Raw genomic sequence first — 22,649 nt, 5'->3', positions numbered from 1 at the left:
CCTGGTTCATTTCTTGCCAGTACATCAGAACAGTAGCCCCCATCCCCATCCCCAGTTGAGTACCACTGCTGTAGAGAGTGTAACACGTATTAGTCAGAATCAGTAGAGATCGCTTTTGCCTCTACCCTGCCATTTTTGCCTTTAGGAGAAAGAACTATTAAAGATACTGATATAATTATAACCAATAGAACCCTCATGGCTCCCAGGGCATGTCCCCCCTAGCGATTTTGTGCTTTCAGCCCCCTCTTTTGTATCTTCTCTTTGGGCAGTCTCCTGTTTTGTTAGCTGATGATGAAAGGGAAGATCTGCCATCAAGAAGCTCAATTATTTAAAAAAATTAAAAATTTTCCCTATACTTACTGATCTAGAAAAGTGATTCCTTCAAATTAAGTTTTTATTGAACAAGTAGATTGTCCAGAAAATACAGTCAATCATACCTCAATATTTTCCAAGAATTTCAAGTTTTTGCTTAGCTTGTAAGTGACAGCAGTTATGGTAGAGACAATTAGACAAGCTTTACCAGGCTATTTCAGTCTGGTGTAGGGATGGATGCAAACAATCCTGCTTTAACTGGTTTTAACAAACCATCATCCTGTTTCTTGTATTTTAGCATGGCTCTGGAGAATACATAAGAGATCCAAGGGCTGATAGATTAAGTCACTGCCTTGTAAATACTTTCTGATGTTTAAGTTTAATTCAAATCATTACCTCTATGAAGGATTTTAAGATTTGATAATATTATCTTTTTTTTGTCATTCTTTTCCTTATTGCTGCCTTTTGTTAAATCTTGCAGAGAAGAAAAGGTAAGCTTACCAGTCAGTTTTGAGAATATTAGTTGAGTGGATTAGCACCGGGAGGATTAGCTGGGTTTTATTTTATTATTGGAGTGATGTGAATGTCACGAATATGCTGTATCACAGTGATTAATATGATCAAACAGACAACCATAAGCAGATCCTAATGAAAGATGAAATTTCAGGTAAACACAATGACAGTGAAAGAAACTGAGCTTCAGAAGGAAAGGCGTGCGATGATACAAGAAACGGCGGAACTGAAAGAAGAATTTAGTGGGGAGAAAAACAGGCTAACGGAAGAATTAAATTTAATGTTGGAAGAAATAAAGAGCAGCAAAGTAAGTTTCTCTATGACAGATTCATTACACTCTAATAATTCTTATGCACTCTCTCATTGTTTTGGTAAGATCTTCTGTAATGTATCAAACTTTTTTTTATCTTTTGAAAAGAATAACCCAGAGCTATGTCATGGTCAGACCTGTAGTAATCTTCGCCATTCAGCACTGTCATGAGCCCTGAAGGAGTCCACAGAGGTCCCCAAATCCATGCAAATACCTGTCAAGGAGCCCAGATATGTTTTTCATAGAAGATAGCCCTTCTAACTATATTAAGTCATACCAGAAGTGGATTGCATGTAGCTTTCAGTAGGCTGTTTTCCTGGCCTGCCCCAGATTATAAGCCAGAGTGTTGCTAGAGACAGATGCACTGATCTTGCAGAGAACTAACAAAGTAACAGAGAGTCACAGTCAAATGTAAAATTGGAGCAGTCTTGAGTTGCTATTTTAGGGCGGGTGGTGGCAGAACTATAGCATTTGGGCTGCCACTCCCGCTGCTGGTCCCGTAATAGACATTGCTGATTCATGTGCTTTCTCCTGAATCTCTTAACAAGGAGACTTAGGTAGCAGCTACCATGCAGCCAGATGGCAAAATTCCTATGTTCATATAGTCCGTGTGCAACTTCATCCCCAAGTAGTTCTTAGAAAAGGATAGCAAGATATAATTGCGATTATGACCCAGAATAATACATAAAGTTGCAATGATATTTAGAATAGCCTGTATAAGAAATGGAGGGAATTTGTGCTTTTTTTTTTTTTTCAATAAGGTAGGTTTTTAAAAAATTATTAACTTTGTCTTTGCTATGTCTTTGTTGCTGCCTGTGGACTTTCTCTAGTTATGGAGACCGGGGGCTAGTCTGCGGTTGCAGTGCTCAGGCTTCCCGCTGCCGTGACTCCTCTTGTTGTGGAGCATGGGCTCTAGAGTCCAGGCTCAGTAGTTACGGCACATGGGCTTAGTTGCTGTGCGGCGTATAGGATCTTCCTGGACCAGGGATGGATGTCCCCTACATTGCAAGGTGGATTCTTAACCACTGAACCACCAGGGAAGCCCTGTACTTTTCTTTAAATATGGTATTTAAAAAAACAGAAAAGCTTTGGCGTTTAATCTCAGCAATTGGTTCATGGGATTTGTGCTAATGCTGTGTGGAAGGAGTTCCTATGAATGATATCTAAGTCCTGCATCTGCTGAAATCTGCTTGGGACTGAGCAGTCTGAGAGTATCCCTAGTATATTGTTACTTGCATTTCATTTATAGGCTCTTCTAAAAAAAAAAAATGCTAAGTGTTCAGCTTGAAGGCCATATGTATGAGTGTGTTGGTCTGCAATGGGTTTATTCATTCTGTAAATACTACTAAAATCAAAGGATAGCTATCCAGTGGTTCCTGCACTCACAGAACTTACCATCGCGACACAATAAATCACTCCATAGGAAATGTATAAAATAATCATGAACTCTTCAAGTGCTATAAGACTTGTCCAGTGGTTAAGAATCTGCCTGCCAGTGCAGGGGACACCGGTTTGACCCCTGGTCCAACAAGATTCCACAAACGGTGAGGCTGCTAAGCCCGTGTGCACAACTCCTGAACCTCTGCTCTGCAATGGGAGATACCGCTGCCGTGAGGAGTCCGGGCACCAAAGCTAGAGAGCAGCCCCTCCTTGCTGCAACTAGAGAAAGCCCATGTGCAGCAATGAAGACACAGTGTTGCCAAATAAATAAATTAGTATTTTTTAAAAAACAACTGTTAAGCATGATAAAGGAAACAAGATTCTTCCCTGCAGAATGTTTGAGAAGTTGGGTATAGGAGTAGGGAACAACCTAATTTAGACACGGTGGTCTGAGAATGCCACCTGCAAGGCAAGAGGTCACCATGTGAAGAACATGACCAAGGAAGGAGCCTTCTAAGTCTGTAGAGCAGTGTGACAAAATCTCTGAAATTAGGGACTTCCCTGGTGGTCCAGTGACGAAGACTCGGTGCTCCCAAAGCCAGGGGCCTGGGTGCAATCCCTGGTCAGGGAATTAGGTCCCATATGCCGCGACTAGGAGTTCACATGCCTCAACTAAAGATCCCGCATGCTGCTATGAAGATTTAAGATCCTGTGTGCTGCAAAGACATGGAGCAGCCTTAAAGGGGGGAAAAAACAAAACTCTGAAATTATAAACACCTATGGACATTTTTGAAATTGAAAGAAAGCCATTGTTGCTGGAGTCAGATGGAAAATAACATGAAAGAAGGTTGGAGCAGTAGGAGAACGTGGTAAAGAACTAGTTCAACTCAGTTGCTCAGTCGTGTCCGACTCTGCGACCCCGTGAACCGCAGCACGCCAGGCCTCCATGTCCATCACCAACTCCCAGAGTTTACTCAAACCCATGTCCATTGAGTCGGTGATGCCATCCAGCCATCTCACCCTCTGTCGTCCCCTTCTCCTCCTGCCCCCAATCCCTCCCAGCATCAGGGTCTTTTCAAATGAGTCTGCTCTTCACATCAGGTGGCCAAAGTATTGGAGTTTCAGCTTCAACATCAGTCCTTCCAATGAACACCCAGGACTGATCTCCTTTAGGATGGACTGGTTGGATCTCCTTGCAGTCCAAGGCACTCCCAAGAGTCTTCTCCAGCACGACAATTCAAAAGCATCAATTCTTCGGTGCTCAGCTTTCTTTATAGTCCAACTCTCACATCCATACGTGACTACCGGAAAAACCATAGCCTTGACTAGACGGACCTTTGTTGACAAAGTAATGTCTCTACTTTTTAATATGCTGTCTAGGTTTGTCATAACTTTCCTTCACAATCTAAAATGACACAAAATACAAGAGGCTGGTGATTGAAAGGAAGGTTTAGGATAGATACATGAATTTGGCTAGTTCACAATATAGGTAGTGTTTAAAAATTATCAGGATGGTAGAACATACAGATCGAGAAGAGAAGGTGCAGAAGAGGCGGCTCAGGGCCCAGCCCAGGTGACCCCCAGGTGACCTCCAGCACGCAGGGTGAGACGGAGGAGGACGAGCCGGCAAAGAAACTGGGACGACAGGAGGAGGCAAACCGGGAGAGCGTCCTGTTCCTGAAGGCACGAGTGGAGGCTGTCTCGGGACTGAAGGAGTGGTCAGAGGCATCAGATTCTGCTCAGAGGATGAACGAGATGAGGGCTAAAGAATGGGATTTGTAACATGGAGCTTGATGATGCTATTTCAGAAGGAGCTGGGATAAAAGGTTGGAGTGGGTTGGGGAATGGTTGATGAGAAAGTGGACACAGCATGTATATAAACACATGTAGGAACAGCTATTGGGGATCAGGCACGGAGAAGCCAGATGCCTCCAGGGCTGCGGTTTTTCTAGTCCTGCCCTGTGAAGGGAGAGAGGGGCAGAGGAGTAGGGAGCAAGTGACAGGAAATTCTTAAAGTGACAGAAGATGCACCTAAGTTGGCCAAGGAAGGAAACACAAGTCTGGAGGGGCTTGAGTGTAAAGGTGTTGGTGGTCCTGTTGATGAAGTTAAGAATTACTGTAATAGAAGTACTTTAAAAAGTGAGAAGCCCAGAGAGTCAAGGAAGGTTTGGTCCAGGGTATCTTAGTTGTGAAGTTGAGGTTTCAGAGATCCCGTGTTCCTTGTGGAGGTGACCTGGGGTTGAAACAAAGGAAATTGCCCCTAGAGGTGAAGTCACCTTTTAAAGTGAATTATAGTCATCCCTTGGTATCCACAGGAGATGGGTTCTAGGCCCTCCAGATTTCAAAATTCATAGATGTTCAAGTCCCTCCTATAAAATGGCGTAGTGTTTGCATGTAACCTACACACATCCCTCCGAGTACTTTTAAGTTTGCATGTGCTCAGTTGTTAGATCATGTCTGACTCTGCAACTCCATGGACAGTAGCCCGCCAGGCTTCTCTGTCCTTGGGATTTTCCAGGCAAGAATACTAGACTGGGTTGCCATTTCCTCTTCCAGGGGATCTTGCTGACCCAGGGATTGAACCCAAGTCTCCCGTGTCTGCATTGGCAGGTAGATTCTTTACCACTGAGCCACCTGGGAAGCCCATACTGGATTACCTAAAATATCTAATACTATGTAAATAGTTGTAAATACTCTGCCTGCAATGCAGGAGACCCCGGTTCGGGAAAGTCCCCTGGAGAAGGGATGGGCCACCCACTCCAGTATTCTTGGGCTCCCCTGGTGGCTGAGACAGTAAAGAATCCACCTGCAATGCAGAAGACCTGGGTCCAGTCCCTGGGTTGGGAAGATACTCTGGAGGAGGGCAACCCACTCCAGTATTCTTGCCTAGAGAGTCCTCATGGACAGAGGAACCTGGTGGGGCCCAGTCCATCAGGTTGAAAAGAATTGTACAGGACTGAGCGACTAAACAATAACAATAAGTAACCTACTAGAATATGTAAATACAATGTAAATGCTGTGTGGAAAGTTCCTGGTACACAGAAAATTCAACTTTGACTTTTTGGAACTGTCTGGAATTTTGGGGGAGTGGGGATGGAATATTTTTGTTTTGTAGTTGGTTATATTTGTGGATGTTTAATCTGTGGCTGTAGAACATCAACTGTACATTGCTAAGGATTATAGCCCTAATTCCGTATAGATTTTGTCTTGCCTGTAAATGATTTTTTTCCCTTCCATACTTAGTGTTCCTAAATATATATGTCCAGGTTCTTAATTATCTTCCCATAATTTTATTGTTTTTCTCATTAGGGTCAACTGAAGGAGCTCATGCTAGAAAATAGTGAATTGAAGAAGAGTTTGGATTGTGTACACAAAGACCAGATGGAAGAGCAAGGGAAAATGAGAGGAGAAATAGCTGAATATCAGCTACGGCTTCAGGAAGCTGAAAACAAACATCAGGCTTTGCTTCTGGATACAAACAAACAGGTAAAAAGTGTGTGGTCTGGAGACTGGGCAAGCTGGAGAGTATGTGTCGATGGTGGTGATGAGGCTTTTTTTTGCAAGCAAGCCAGTGTTGTGTATTATAATTATGCCTCATAATTTTGTGAGTGGTCTCATTCTATTAACTTGCCTTTCTTTCCCCCAGTTATTTGCACATGTCTTATTTTATGCCTTGAGTTTTTAAAAAATACATTTCCATCTTGGAGAGAGTTCCAAATACCATGATCTTTTTTTTTTTTTTTTCATTAGTTGGAGGCTAATTACTTCACAACATTTCAGTGGGTTTTGTCATACATTGACATGAATCAGCCATAGAGTTACACGTACCATGATCTTTGGAGTAGCACTTTTCTTTTCTGTTTGTTTCCCTTATGATGTTTTTACCTGAGCCTCCTGGCTAAAGTAATATTTTTATGCCCTAGCATGAAATGGAAATCCAGACATATCGAGAGAAACTGACTTCTAAGGAGGAATGTCTCAGCTCACAGAAGGTGGAGATAGACCTCTTAAAGTCCAGTAAAGAAGAACTCAATAATTCTTTGAAAGCAACCACTGAGCTTTTAGAAGAATTGAAGAAAACCGAGGTATGTACACTTATTCTTACTTCATAACTTAGAATGGCTAAGTTATTACTGTTACTAATACATGTACCAGTGGTTTTAATAATATGAAATTAAGTGTTTTCATGAAAAAAGTTTTTGTAGTGATAAATCATTCATCAGTTGCCTGCTGAGTTGTTTCTACAGATTAGAGGACAGCATGCAGTTCCATAGCCTGAGTAGACTTTATCCATCGCTCAGTGAATCCTCTCAAAGTAGAGGATGTCAGAGACTTCTTGAGGGGGATATGAAGATCAAGCCAATAATAGATCACGGCAGGCCCCTCCAGACATAGATGATGATTTTGTAGTGAAAGTCTTACGTGATTGGTCTTCAGGTTCACTACTGTCATCAAACCTACTTTCCCATGACTTTGGGGTTCAATGTGAGCCAAGCACTTGGCCAGCCATACATATGTATACGTTCTCCTCTTCCTCTCGATGCAGGGACCATCAAACTTTTTTCTTTAGAAAAAAGAAGGTGAACCCTAATCTCAGTATTGTTAGACTATGTGTGTGGGCTCAGTTGCTCAATCATGTCTGACTCTTTGTGACCCCGTGGACTGTAGCCCATAGGCCTCCTCTGTCCATGGAATTTTCTGGGCAAGAATACTGGAATGGGTTGCCATTTCTTACTCCAGCGGATCTTCCCTACCTGGAGATCCAACCCACGTTTCTTGTGTCTCCTGCATTGGCAGGCGGATTCTTTACCACTGTGCCACCTGGAAAGTTCCATTGTTAAGAGTATAGGAAGTCCTATAGTAATTCTACCTGGAGAAGGAGGCTGTTTTGATTCCCACAGATACTTTGCATAAAACTGGTAAATATCTTTCTTCAAAGTTATGATAACTAGGTATAGATTTCTTATGTTGATAGCCTTATACAATTATCACAATGAAGGAAATATACCAAGGAAATACAAACTAAGTTTAAAATAACATTAATGATCAATAATATCCTGTTGCTACAAAATGAGAGATATTAGATTTAGTAACAGAAAGAAATCGCTTCAGGTCTACTTTTTAATTTACTTGCTTTCTCCTTTTTTTAAATCTTTGACAGTTGTACTGTGGGGAATGTCTATTTATATATGTACAAAATGGTACATTGTTAGTTGAGTCTATTCAAATCTCATAATTTTATTGAAGTTGATAAGCATTGTTGAAATTGAATTAAATCTGTCTCTAATCCATTTATGTTTGGAATCAGAAATAGAAATTTCTGAAAGTTCAGATTTATTGCAACATTGCTGATAAAATTATTTCAAGGTGAAATGTACAAAGAGGGAAATCTATTTGTAACATCAATGTGCTGCTAAGCTGCTTCCTTCCTTTTTTTGACAGTTTGATCTGCCTTTGTATGTTTATGATCTCTTATCAGAACTTCTTAGAGATAGATTGTTTTAGAGTTCTGTATTTCTTAAATGTTAGATAATGCAATGCATATGCCACATATCACATAATATTCTATCAGAGTCTGGGGTGATACTTCATAATCACATTCATAGTTTTATAGCAAAATGTATGAATATTTTCACAAGGTGGGATAAATAAAGACTAAATTCCTTTATATCTGTTCAGGTCAAGTTTTGCCTATAAATCATTTTCAGAACTTGTTTTTTTGATTTTGCAATTGTGCTTAAGGAACTATGAACATGCACTACTAAGAAGTGCTTGATGACATAATTCTCCCACCATTCTATTCACTTTTTGTTTGAGTTACTATAACATTTAAATTTATGTTATAAACCATAATATCATTTGGCTTTAAATTAGTGTTGTGAGCCATATCTCTGGCCTTCATTTGGTATGACTCAACAAATGTCATCTTAGGTATTGAAACTGTGCCAGAGCACAGAATCACAAATGCGAACACAATTCTCTCATCTGGAGTATTTGGCCCACCAAGAATATATCCATGGACCCTTGGCCCCTACCTCCTGGGTGTGATTCCCATTGGATAAACACAGATATATTGGGCTACTTACTTAGTAGGACAAAGACACAGTGTTTACTGGGGGGACTTAGGACACTGAACAGAGACGAGGAATTGTTTTATGCATCTTTACATGTTTTGTCCTGTTCTTAAACTTAGAGCATATAATTCTTAATTATATCTCATTAATATTTTTCCATATGCTCACAAAAAGCCATTCAAGGTTTTTAAGTGGAATTGCTTTTGTTTTGTAGATGGAAAATCTAAAACATGCAGATAAATTGAAGAAGGAAAACGATCGTGCCCAGAGTAAAATAAAGTTATTGATGAAATCCTGTAAACAGCTGGAAGAGGAAAAGGTGTTGTTGCAGAAAGAACTGTCTCATCTTGAAGCTGCAGAGCAAAGGCAGAGAGCAGGTGGGTGGGCACACGTGGACCAGCCCTGACCGATGTCCACTAGTGAAGTCACACACCAGTGTGTCTGTGGGAGAAGCGTGGTTGGTGCTCTGTTCTGAGACAGCACGACCAGATTGAGCAGTGAGCCATTTCCCAGTTTCTGAATTTTGTGCTCAGGCTGGGGTCACTAATGGGATTCGGAATGAAGCCTGCATTTTAAAAATAGAACGACTGCACCTTCTGTTCTATAAAACGTTCAAAAACCTGGCAGCCCTGTTTGCTAATGAGCCTTTCCAAGAAGAGTTATTCATGTGGATGTCCATTACATAGTTCCTACATCAAAGGAAGATTGGCCGCTGAGCTGGCACTGGTAATTTACGAACAGATGATTCTGGTTGTCCTTGGCCCTACTAAATAGAAAGGTTGGGGACTATATTTTTGGGTGTGTAGGTAAAACGAAACAGTAATGACAACGCTTTTTGTCACTTTTCGCCACATATACCCCTAGAGTGGAATGCTTTTTCTGTATGGATAGATGACGGCAAATATAGTACGCATGGCTCTTGTGGACCATACATAGCTTGGCAGGGGTGAGGGGTCAACAGTCTTCCCTACTGAGAAGAGTAGTCAGAATGGACTGGGGCTTCAAGGATGGAATCAATACCAACCAGGAAGCTACAAGTGACTGAGACATCTTAGCATATAGTGTCCTTCAAACCCTTGTCCATCAGACCCTCTATTGCCTCCACACGGTTTTCAGCACTTCTTTAGACTTGTCTTTTCATTAGCCACTGCCTGTCTCCCAGTATACAGCCTTGACGTACTCCTTTCCCAATTTGGAATCAGTCTGTTGCTCCATGTCCAGTTCTAACTGTTGCTTCTTGACTTGCATACAGATTTCTCAGGAGGCAGGTCAGGTCATCTGGTATTCCCATCTCTTGAAGAATTTTCCACAGTTTATTGTGATGCACACAGTCAAAGGCTTTGGCATAGTCAATAAAGCAGAAGTAGATGTTTTTCTGGAACTCTCTTACTTTTTTGGTGATCCAATGAATGTTGGCAATTTCATCTCTGGTTCCTCTGCCTTTTCTAAATCCAGCTTGAACATCTGGAAGTTCACGGTTCATGTACTGTTGAAGCCTGGCTGGGAGAATTTTGAGCATTACTTTACTAGTGTGTGAGATGAGTGCAATTGTGTGGTAGTTTGAGCATTCTTTGGCATTGCCTTTCTTTGGGATTGGAATGAAAACTGACATTTTCCAGTCCTGTGGCCACTGCTGAGTTTTCCAAATTTACTTGCATATTGAGTACAGCACTTTCAGAGCATCATCTTTTAGGATTTGAAATAGCTCAGCTGGAATTCCATCAACTCCACTAGCTTTGTTTTTACTGATGCTTCCTAAGGCCCACTTGACTTCACATTCCAGGATGTGTGGCTCTGAGTGAGTGATCACACCATCGTGATTATCTGGGTTGTGAAGATCTTTTTTGTATAGTTCTGTGTATTCTTGCCACCTCTTCTTAGTATCTTCTGCTTCTGTTAGGTCCATACCATTTCTGTCTTTTATTGTGCCCATCTTTGCATGAAATATTCCCTTGGTATCTGTAATTTTCTTGAAGAGATCTCTAGTCTTTCTCATTCTATTGTTTCTTTTGCATTGATCACTGAGGAAGGCTTTCTTATCTCTCCTTGCTATTCTTTGGAACTCTACATTCAAATGGGTATATCTTTCCTTTTCTCCTTTGCCTTTAGCGTCTGTTCTTTTCAAAGCTATTTGTAAGGCCTCCTCAGATAACCATTTTGCTTTTTTGCATTTCTTTTTCTTGGGGATGGTCTTGATCACTGCCTACTGTACAGTGTCACAAACCTCCGTCCATAGTTCTTCAGGCTCTCTGTCTATCAGATCTAATCCCTTGAATCTATATGTCTTCCACTGTATAATCCTAAGTGTTCGGGAAAGGAGTACGTCAAGGCTGTATATTGTCACCCTGCTTATTTAACTTAAATGCAGAGTACATCATGAGAAATGCTGGACTGGATAAAGCACAAGCTGGAATCAAGATTGTCAGGAGAAATATCAATAACCTCACATATGCAGATGACACCACACTTATGGTAGAAAGCGAAGACGAACTAAAGAGCCTCTTGATGAAAGTGAAAGAGGAGTGTGAAAAAGTTGGCTTAAAACTCAACATTCAGAAAACTAAGATCATGGCATCTGGCCCCATCACTTCATGTCAAATAGATGGGGAAACAGTGGCTTTTTTTTTGGGGTTTATTTTTTGGGGTTCCAAAATCACTGCAGAAGGTGACTGCAGCCCTGAAATTAAAAGATGCTTATTCCTTGGAAGAGACGTTATGACAAACCTAGACAGCATATTAAAAAGCAGCGACATTACTTTGCCAACAAAGGTCCATCTAGTCAAAGCTATGGTTTTCCCAGTGGTCATGTATGGATATGAGAGTTGGACTATAAAGAAAGCTGAGTGCTGAAGAATTGATGCTTTTGAACTGTGGTGTTGGAGAAGACTCTTGAGAGTCCCTTGGACTGCAAGGAGATCCAACCTAAAGGAAATCAGTCCTGAATATTCATTGGAAGGACTGATGCTGAAGCTGAAACGCCAGTACTTTGGCCACCTGATGAGAAGAACTGACTCATTAGAAAAGACCCTGATGCTGGGAAAGATTGAAGGCAGGAGGAGAAGGGGATGACAGAGGATGAAATGGTTGGTTGGCATCACCGACTCCAGGGATACGAGTTTGAGTAAACATGGGAGTTGGTGATGGACAGGGAGGCCTGGTGTGCTGCAGTCCATGGGGTCACAAAGAGTCGGACATGACTGAGCAGCTCAACTTTCTCCCAAATCCTTTACAACAGTGACTCTATATTCTCTATCTACTTTTACTGTTCATTCACTTAAAATAGAGAGAATGGACAGATAAATATAGAGGGTGTAATAAATTAATTTGTTTTATGTAGTATGATAACTACAAGAAAGTTTGATGGATTGGCTGAAATATGAGTTTGAGATATTGGTGGATCATATTTAAACTATCCCAGCCAGTATGTGGGCTCCCCTGTTGCCTGAATAATCTGCCTGCGAAATGGTAAAGAATGTGCCTGCCAAGTAGGAGATAGGGGTTCAACTCTGGAGAAGGAAACGGCACCCCACTCCAGTATTCTTGCCTAGGAAATCCCACGGACAGAGTAGCCTGGTGGGCTACAGTCTGTGGGGTCTCAAAAGAATCGGGCATGACTTAGCAAGTAAACAATAATGTTACTCACTAGAATATGTATTTTTATACAATCCCTCCCAAATAAGAGCTGTTTAAAGTATAAGAACATCTGTAGCTACATCTTCCCCCACTCCTGCAAAATAAAAAAAATCGAGAGCAAGTCTAACGTTATCTGTTTGATGATGCCCAGTGTTAACTAGAGAAGTGCCACATTACAAATGACTTGTCACTTTACTTTTGACAGATACCGTTGTGGATGGTAATGTCGATGAATTAATAACCGAAATGAAAGAACTGAAAGAAACCCTTGAAGAAAAAACCAAGGAGGCAGACGAATACCTGGATAAATACTGTTCCCTGCTTATAAGCCATGAGAAGTTAGAGAAAGCCAAAGAGATGTTAGAAACACAAGTTGCTCGTCTGAGTTCACAACAATCTAAACTTAATCTTCGAAGTTCTCCTTTGGTGAATTCAGTTGCTCCAGGACCATCCCCAGTCCCTTCTGCCACTGAAAAGAAGTTACCATCTGGCCAAAATAAATCTTCAGGCAAAAGGCAAAGGTCCAGTGGGATTCGGGAGGATGGGGGAGAAACCACGCCTTCTACACCAGAGACATTTTCTAAAAAAAGCAGGAAAGCCATCAAAAGTGGTACTCACCCTGCAGAAGATGCTGAATTTGAGCCAGAGGGGCTTCCAGAAGTTGTAAAGAAAGGTATGATATTATTTTAAAAGTATTTGTGTTCTTTTAAAAAATTCTAAAAAAATCACATACAGAAAGAAAAGAAGCATTTGTATTTTTGGGTTATTATGCCATGGTCCTAATTAATCTTCAGAAGCAATAGTCCACTGTTAAATTGGTAAGGTATATACTTTCTTTTCTCTCATGAGAGAATGACAGATCTAAGTAAGACATAAGTAACTATGTCACAGTACAAAAAATACTAGGATATTTGAAAAATGACTGTCAAAAAACTGTTTGGAAATCGATATTTCTGTGCTGAAAAATCCCCAAATCAAAGATAACCCTTCAAGTTTCCCACCTTTAGTGTTGTGTGACCCAGGCAGTAGGGGAGCTGAGAGATGGGGGCCCCGTGATGCTGGCTCCTGGCTGGAGCTACTTACCATGTTTTTTGTTTGTTTGTTTTTTAACCCCAGTGTTCCCTCAACGTGTAGCCCAGAGACTGGGGCCAGTCTAGGAGTGTTTGTTACTGTCCCCTGACCAAAACGATGTATAGAAATCTTGAGTTAGAATTTCAAATTTTCCTAGCCATTTGCTCTTTTGCTGTTTGCAGTATCCAAGCACATAATCAGTTTTTATTGTACTCATTCTTATTGTATTATACAAAAGTATCATTCCACAGCAGATGAGAGATTACTCCCTATCCCTCTTCTGTCCCGTAGAACTAGAGAAAAACAAGTATCATATATTAACGCATAAAGGTAGAATCTGAAAAAATTGCTATAAATGGTCTTATTTATAGAGCTGAAATAGAGACACAGAAGTAGACAACAAACATGGATACCAAGAGGAAAAGCGGGGTGGCAGGATGAATTGGGAGATTAGGACTGATATATGTATATTTTGACATATGATATTGTTGATACTATGTATAAAATAGGTAACTAATGAGACCCTACTGTATCGCATGGGCTTCCCCGGTGATAAAGAATAAATGATATTCTTTATGAATGATCAGAATCCATCTGCCAATGCAGGAGACCAGGGTTCCACTCCAGGATCAGGAAGACCCCCTGGAGGAGGGCGTGGCAACCCACTCCATATTCTTGCCCGGGAAATCCCATGGACAGAGGCGCCTGGTGGGCTACAGTCCATGGGTCAGAAAGAGTCACGCAGCTGATGGCTTAGACCGGCATGCGCTGTATACAGCAGACATGTGGAACTCTGTGCTGGGTGCTCTGCGGTCACCTAAATGGGAATGCAGCTCCAAAGAGAGGGCTCACCTGATACACGGAGCCGATCCACTCTGCTGTACGGTAGAAATTGTAAAGCAAAATGGATCCTGGGATATAGAAAACAAACAAATGGTTACCAGTGGGGAGGGGACGGGGGAGGGGCAAGAGGGCGCAGGAGGCTAAGAGGTACCGACTACTACGCTTGAAATAAATGAGCTACAAGGCTATATCGTTCAGCGTAGGGAATAGAGCCCTAATATAGGCAATATTTTATAATAAGTAAAATGGAATGTCACCTTTAAAAATTGTGAATCACTGTGTTGTACACCTGAAACTAATATAATACCATTAATCAATTAAAAAGAAAAAATTCTGGGAGATGATTTGGGGAAACTTTTTTTTTTTTGCCATAGATGGTTTGAGAAGCACAATTTTGAGTAATTCTAACCTTTAGCTAAGAAATCCAACCTTCAAATAGTTGGCTCTTTTTTATGACCGCTTTTTATTTGTAGGTAAAGGTTAAAAACAAAAGCACAAAAAAAAAAAAAGAAAAAAAGCACAGGCTCCTGTAGTTAGTGTAGTTGCTTTAAGGCCGTTTTGGAGCGTGTATGACACGCTTTCTTTTAGTGTCCTTGGGATTGCCGTTCTCCTCTTGGCCATCACAGGTTCTATCAGTTCCCTCTATGGGGGGAGATGATGCCGAGTGAAGTCACTCTTAGCAAGATCCAGACTCTCCCCCCATCCAGTCTTTCTACGCGAGAGTATCCCCGCAAGTAGCTGTTGTGACTTCACAAATTCCCCCTTTCCACAAGAGCAGGCCTTCCCCTGTGCCTGCCCCTTTCCATTTTACCCCTTATTTCCCCCACCAGTCCGGAAGGCCTGCCGGTTTGTTCTTAGTAGATACAGGAAGTTTTTTCCTTTAATGTTATTTCCACCCCCACCTTCCTTTCCCCCATGTTGTTTCTTTTGTTTCTAACAAGAAAAAAAAAACCTGTGAGGGATTTACTCAGCTTGCTGCCTCCCAGGGTGATTGTGAATAAAGTGGGGCCGCCGCCCACTGCGGAGGAGGAAGTGGTTTTGGAGTCGCCCTTAACCTTGCTCACTCGTGAATGTCACTTGTGAATATCACTCCCCCTGGAGAGGCTGATGGAAGTGCAGCCAGCAGTGCTGACGGTCACTTTTGTGCCCTTAGGGTTTGCCGACATCCCAACCGGAAAGACGAGCCCGTACATCCTGCGGAGGACCACCATGGCAACCAGGACCAGCCCCCGCCTTGCTGCCCAGAAGTTAGCAGCATCCCCTCCAAGTCTCGACAAAGAAAATCTCCCCGAGACCTCCAATCCAACAGCTGGTGGCAGCAGATCACAAAAGGTAAACTCCGTGAACATGTATCTGCTGTGTGAAATCCAGGAAATGAGAGCGTTATCTGGGCAAGACTTTGGCACGGAACCCTCTGACCCAGGAGCCCAAAGTCTGCCCTTTTCCCCGTGGTATAAATAAGTCAGTAGTGAGGACAGCAGCAAGCAGATGCAAGGATAGTCGTCACGTTATCCGCCGCACAATCTCCTCCTTGACCCAGCAGGCTGCTTATGAACAGTCTGAGGGGAAGTGGTGGTGTCAGAGCGGAGCGCCAAGGGCTTGTTAGAACGTTTCGGGGGAACTGTGGAAGGACGGGGGCAGGCACTGGTCTTTGCTTGTTTACAGGCTTCCCTCTCACCCCTCTGCCCCCCTGCTGTGATTCTTAGTGTTTATTACTCCTTGGTTTTCTATGAAAAGCACGTATTTCAGTAGATGTCTGAAGAAAGGAGCTCTGCTTGTGGGTGTCTCTCTTGATTGTTGAAGTGAGAGAGGGTTGGAATCCTAGGGACCTCTCTGCACCTTGCAAAGAGCCCAGTCAAGTTATTTAAAGCAGAGAGTGTATTTGCTTCACAGCCATAGCAGCAGCTACCGTTTATGTATGCAAAGTACATGAATTTTAGGGAACTCGGTTTTATTTTATTTTATTGAACTCTCCTAGGTAGTTATTATAAAAGGACGAAGAAAGTAAGACTCATAAGATTGAACCTCCCCAGGGTTAACACCTGTCTCTCAGCTCCAGTCTTGCTCTTTTCCTATTGTTTCTCAAACTAGGGATCACAGGACTCTTGTTGGAAGTTTCTGGAATAACTTAACAGAATTTTTGTTTTTAATATTGTGATTTTACTTTGTTTATTGGTTAGAGTTTAAGTATTCAATCAGATAACCTTGATCCAGCCAACAAAACTTTGAAGGTGTAGTAACCCTTATTTGTAAAAGGTAAAACTTTTTAAGTGGGCAGGCGTGTTCCTCATTAGGATTTTAGATACCAAAGACTTTGGTGATTAGTTGCATCAAAGCAACAACATTTAAGCAAATGTTTGTTATGCTGATATACAAGAGCTTTAAGGATTAAGGAGTTTATATCTACAGTTAAGTTTGTTTATAACTTAGATTATAGTAAAGATCTTATTCACTGGAGGCTGAGGGAGAAGGGTATGAGATTTTCTTTCACTCATTAAATTGGGCCCATCTATGACTTGGAATTAGAAATATTCTGCTATTTTGTGCAAATTTCTTTCCCTTCCCCATCAAGCCTCCCCACCTCCCACCTCCAACTCACCTTTCTCTAATTTTTCTTTCTTACTGTACACTCGTGTTTGGAGTTAACTTTTGAGTGTTGATTAACAGTAAAACACTGAAGAGTATACTGGTGTAGGTCCTGACTCTCCAGGGACCATAAAAACAGTTTCTTTGCCGTAAAGTAACTAGTACTTTTAAAGAGTGAAGCTTCCAGACTTGACCAAAGCTATTAAGCACAGCCTAATTCCTGAAATGAAGTATTTGGCTGTTTCCAGTATGACTTCTGTGATGTTGCTGATTATGTTAACAGATTACTTGTGTCCTCATGTCTAATACAGATATCTTCTAAATTAATGGGGCTGTTAATGTCCTGAAGTGATTGCAATAATAGATGTTTAAAGGTGTGTTAGGAAATCACCTCATAAGATTATCATAGGGGTCACTTTTCCTTCTTTTATGAGGAACTGATGGTAAAGCAGTTGTCATGTGGAGTTCGAGCTTATTTTCTAAGAGCGCTTTGCACGCTAGGGGGCCTGCTCGCCACACTGCCGTCACATCTGCTGAGCAGAGAGCAGTAACCATGGTTTCCCGCAGACTTGTGTGTGCAGGAGCTATAGGCTGCAGTAGGCACCAGTGGTTATGAACTGCTAAGCAATTTTGTGCACTTGTGCACATGAATGGGGTTCCTCTTGAAAGGAGGTTATAGGGGACTTGTGATTAGATGCAAGCCTTCAAAACCCAGCCTATTGATTTTTAATGTAATTCAACATTTTCTGAGTCACCTTATAAAATGCTTGCCTCATCTGCTGAGCATATTTCATCATTCAGTTTGAAAAAAGAGACCGCAAGTTATCCTTTCCTAAAGCGGTTGCTTAGAAACTTCAGATTATGAATATTCACCTGAAGTCACTGGCTGAGTGTTGAAAGATTTCCTAGATCATTTAACAGAACTGTTAGTGACAGCTGACAAGTTCGAAGGGGAACATGGCTAAGATGCAGAATAGGTGAGGATCAGTCTCTGCTTTGTCTCTGGGAGTTAGCTCCAGAGGACCATCCACTAACTGTATGAGATGATCGTGAGGCCATCACCACAGGGCCTGTCAGCAATTTAGTGGGATCTTAACCATTTTTCCTACTTATGAGTTTCTTTTCCAATGAGCTATTTGCATATCATCTCCCCACTGTGGCTGCAGACACGGTTTGTAAGACAGTTAGGGTACTGGTGCACTTAATATCTTAAATACCTGGGAAGTCTGACCTCATCTAGTTATGGATAAGTCTGAAGCTAACTAACCAACATGAGGATCAAATCCGAAGTTAAAAGTCTGATTACCAACTACAGTTTCCTCAATTCAGAATCAAGAAATTGAGTCTGGAAGGGGAGGCCAGAGGGTGAACTTTGGCTATTCTGTTGGGTTTCAGAAGGAGTTTTACTAGCTACATTCTCTTTCCCCAGTGCAGTCTCTGTCCCTACCTCCTCTGTCTTTTAATGGTGCAACTAAAGGTTTGATTCTCCTGCAGCTCATGGGTTCAAGGGAAATGTCTGTCTTCTGTATCACTTTCTACTTAAAAAAAAGAAAAGGAAAGAAAAGAGTGCCAGTAAAACTCTTGTTTTTTTCCTTCAAATTTCCATGGACAGTAATTTTCCATTAAGTCCTAATCCTTCAAGGCCACTCCTTTTAAGTGTCCTGCACATCATCTGAGGTAGAGGCAACCTTTCCAGGGATCTGATCTGTTGGCCAGATTTACTATGTTTTGTAATGAAAAGTATTTAGCTGCCTTTTAAAACCACACACTTCCTATGGAAAGAATATACACAGGGAAATAATTTCCATTCTTTCTTCTTCTGCTTCAGAAGGCGGTCCCGGGCAGGCAGTTGGGCAGGGAGTGGTCTGTCCCATAGGTGCTTCTCAGAGTTGGTACTGAGCACATATAACCCTAACTAAGAGTCCTTCCTCTTTTTCTTTTAAAGATCTTCCTACCTGAACCGTCTACTCTTGCCCTTTCACTTTGGTTGTGACGTTTTTCTGTATGTCATCCGTCTTGCTCTTTCTTTCTCCTGACCCCATATTTTTTCTCACTACCATAGAAAACTCAAAAAATCTCAACCCTACCAGCTGCATTACCCTCTCATCTACTTAAAGTCTCACATTTTTTGAGATCCCCCTTTCTCTTAAAAGGGAGATCCCCCTTTCTCTTAAAAGGCAGGACATCTGGACTTTAAATGGAAGGAGAATGATTAAAATGTTATTATATGAGGAAGAGGCTCTAGGTCTTTTAAATGTTGTAAATAAAGCTTCCACCTTATGAAACTGTTAAGACTCACTGGAATACATTTATTTGAATGATAGAGGCTCAAGTAAGATAAATGGAAGCTGGTTTGGGTTCTTACGCAAATATTGAATGTTTGCTATTAGTCAAGCATATTCTGGGCACTGTGGATGCAAAGGTAAAAAGGACATAGTCTTTGCCCTCAGAGAGCTTACCTTCTGATCTGAGAAGGTCACGGTGACCTTGGGAACGAGTATCTGATCATTAGAGATGTCAAGGAAAGCTTTGCAAGGTGGCTCTTCAGAGGTGGTGTCCGACCCTTTTCTCTAGCTTCTCTGTTTAGGTGGGGGCCTGTTTTCAGGGTAGAAGAAATCGTCATACTGTGTACAACTCCTAGAAGAAGAATTGAACTTCAAATGTGATGACCTAAATAAGTACTTTATTTTTCATGCTGTAGAAATGCGAATATGATTTTAAACCTCTAATGACAATACTTGTGTTGCAGGTCAAGGTTTCTCAACAGAGCCCAGTGGATTCAGGCACTGCCTTCCGAGATCCCACTGCCAGATCTCTCTCCATCAGTAATCTTCCCGAGAGAAGTCCAGCGGGCAGCCCCAGGGAGGGCCTGAGAGCCAAGCGAGGCCGCCACGCCCCCAGCCCAGAAGCCAGCCTGGAGTCCAGGGGCGGTGAGAACTGTAGGGTCCAGTGAAGAGCCCGAGCGTGTCAGGACTCCTGGAGGCGGCGGCTGCTGGGCAGAACGCAGTCTGACTGTGCGCTTGTCTCTGTTCATCAGTCAGCGCCTTACCAGAGGGAAGAAAACAGCTCCTTTTAAATCGAAATACATTTGACTGTTTAGATCTCCCCTGTAGAAGAATTATAAAAGTGTGGAAGCACTGATGACCTCTACATTGATACTCCTCTTCTGTAATGCAAAATAGTCCCGTATAAAGCATTTTGGCAAGGTACACTTAAATGGCAAGCACTGTATTACAACTCCTGTTTTTATGTGGATTTTACACTAAAAAATTCAAGTAACCTTTTCTTACTTGCAACGGACAGCTCCCAGGAAAATGTAAACTTTTGCTTTATGATATTTCTTTTGTATAATGTTAGACATGGAATAATTTTAGATCAAGAATTTCTTTGAGTTGAGTAAAATGAAGGAAATCCTGTTACATGTTTTTAAGGAAAACATGCACCCAGATACATGTGTGGGTGTGTTCCTCTTCCACACTGTTTTCTAAATCTTGGCTTACTTATATAACCTGTTCACACTTGTGTGTGGTGTGGTGGGAGTTGTGTGTTGATTTTCAGTTAGCCTGGCTGCAGGCTCCTCAAAGGTACAGTATCTTGAGTTTTCTGTCATTGTGCTGTTTCTCCTCAAGGCCAGTTTGTTGGAGTGCTTTGGTAGGATTCTCATAAATGGTGATCTATAAAATATGGCATTTTTTCTAATAAAAAATTCAATTCACCTTTGTTTTATGTACAAATGATTTCTAAATATAAATATATTATAAACTTTGGTACCATTTCTTGTTAACTTCAACAGCCTCTTGTAAAAGTAAACATATTTTAACAAATGATACTACTACATTTAGGAAACACATTCAGTTATATTAAAAAGACAAGCTTTGGAATGTGGGTCATGAAGATTATGTAGGCGTATAATATGTCCAGCCGGTGTCTAGCACATTGTGTGTACTCATTAAATCTCATCAACACGGTTACAAGTATGTGGTATTTTCCAGCTCATTTATGGATGATAGAGTTTTGTAAATATGCAGGCATTCTGAGCCATATCAATTTCAAAAACTTTGGAACAAGTCCTTGTGTCCTCGAATCAGGGTAAAGAAGTTTTCCAGGACATGAACTTGTAAAAGATAATTTGCTGTTGACTTTTAGTTCAGATTTATGTATAAACTCTGACAAATACTAACATTTATATTTTAAAATTGTCCTTTGCTAGGTGGCCTCTATGTTGGATAATGCGGCAATAATCTGAAGCTACTCAGTATTCATCTACTGAAAGTGATATCCTGTCTTTCCCCCTGATTCTTCAGTTGCTCGGGGTTGTGATCTGGTGCAATATCCTTATCATAAGTCATCCCAAGGCTGCCATGTGCTCAAGGGCATGGCCCAGAGGAGATATTACTAATATCAGGCCATCAACTTTATTGGCTGTCTGCAGTTACTGGAAGATTCCACTCAGTAGGTCTGGCTGGGTGGTTCCGTGGGTTCTTAAAAGCATCCTTTTTTTTCTATTAATTTTTTACTGGAGTATATTTGCTTTACAATGTAGTATTCTTCTGTACAGCAAAATGAATCAGCTATGTGTATATACATAATCCCTCTGTTTTGAATTTCCTTTCCATTTGGGTCCCCGCAGAGCACTGAGTAGTTTCCTGAGCTATGCAGTATGTTTTTTCATTAGTTATCTATTTTATTCACAATATCAATAGTGTATATGTGTCAACCCCAGTCTCCCAGTTCCTCCCACCCTTCCCGCCTTCCCCCTTGGTATCTGTATATTCTCTGTGTTTCTATTTCTACTTTGCCAATAAGATCATCTATACCATTTTTTCGATTCCACATATATTATGTTAATATGCAGTATTTATTTTTCAGACTGACTTCATTTTGTATGACACTATCTCCGTCCATCCATGTCTCTACAAATGACCCAATTTTGTTCCTTTTTCTGGCTGCGTAATATTCCATGGTATGAAAGCATCTTGATCTTTTCCCAGGTGGACTGTAGCTGCTGCTCCTTGTTATGGAAAATTCTCAGCATGTCTTCCATTTATATAATTGTAGAGACTTGATCACAGTCTTATACACAGTCTTATACAAGATGTTAAATATTTTTTTCCTTGCGCTAACAATGCTTGTTATACTATGAGCTGAGTTGCATATAGGTGGTGGTTTAGTTGTTGTATCTGACTCTGTGCGACCCCGTGGACTGTAGCCTGCCAGATCCCTCTGTCCATGGGATTTACCAGGCAAGAATATTGGCGTGAGTTGCCATTTCCATCTCATTGCATATAGCATGAAAACAATACACTACAGTCCCAACCCTGAAGTACTTGATAAACCAGTTGAGTCACAAATAAGATCTGGTTGACAAATCATAGGGGAAAATAGACCAAGTCCAGAGATCTAGGTATTTGATTCTCATTTGTACAATGACAGGCTCAACTGAGATGATTATTTTCATCCTGAATATTCTGTAGGAACTGAGATGGCCCTTTGTATTATTGAGAGTTATCAGGAGTTCAAAGGGACTGCATCTTCAATAAAAAGGGAATAAAAACCAATTGGAATTGTAGCCCAAGTTTCTAAGAGTAACCCCTCAACTCTATACATACTAATTTTCTCTCAATATTTGTGATTTTTCTCATTCAATCCCAATCTTTCTTTTGTTGGAACTATCAAATTTAGATTTGTTTGAACCTGGAAAGTAGTCAGTATACTTCTTCCCAGGGGCTCCTAACTCTAGAAGGGGTGATCCGTTTCCCTTGCCAACTGTCTTTGTTTGAAAAGACTTCTAACTACTCTTAGGATGACTCAGAACATTGATCTTAGAATTTCCAAGTTAGCTTTCCCAAAGCCATTCAGGCTAGGGCAAGATGTTATGAAAATAATTTAAGTAGGAAGTAAACTGTGACCAATTTTTTTTTAAACAA

General features: G+C 41.2%; 1 protein-coding gene across 1 annotated transcript in view; it reads left to right on the top strand.

Moving 5' to 3' along the window:
• Positions 1 to 20,598, top strand: part of CENPF (centromere protein F) — a 60,757-nt gene extending 40,159 nt beyond the window's left edge. The window contains exons 14-20 of the mRNA XM_065936216.1: positions 980 to 1,132; positions 5,825 to 6,001; positions 6,439 to 6,600; positions 8,804 to 8,966; positions 12,428 to 12,895; positions 15,290 to 15,468; positions 19,472 to 20,598. Of these exons, the coding sequence (XP_065792288.1) occupies positions 980 to 1,132; positions 5,825 to 6,001; positions 6,439 to 6,600; positions 8,804 to 8,966; positions 12,428 to 12,895; positions 15,290 to 15,468; positions 19,472 to 19,675 (1,506 nt within the window). The 3' untranslated portion in view covers positions 19,676 to 20,598. The remainder of the gene's footprint in view (positions 1 to 979; positions 1,133 to 5,824; positions 6,002 to 6,438; positions 6,601 to 8,803; positions 8,967 to 12,427; positions 12,896 to 15,289; positions 15,469 to 19,471) is intronic.
• The last annotated feature ends 2,051 nt before the right edge of the window (positions 20,599 to 22,649 follow it).

This window comes from Muntiacus reevesi, chromosome 5, assembly GCF_963930625.1.
Source record: "Muntiacus reevesi chromosome 5, mMunRee1.1, whole genome shotgun sequence".
Classification (NCBI taxonomy): Eukaryota; Metazoa; Chordata; class Mammalia; order Artiodactyla; family Cervidae; genus Muntiacus; species Muntiacus reevesi.
Note: the sequence above shows the minus strand (reverse complement) of the source record. Positions and strands in the feature narration are given on the sequence as shown.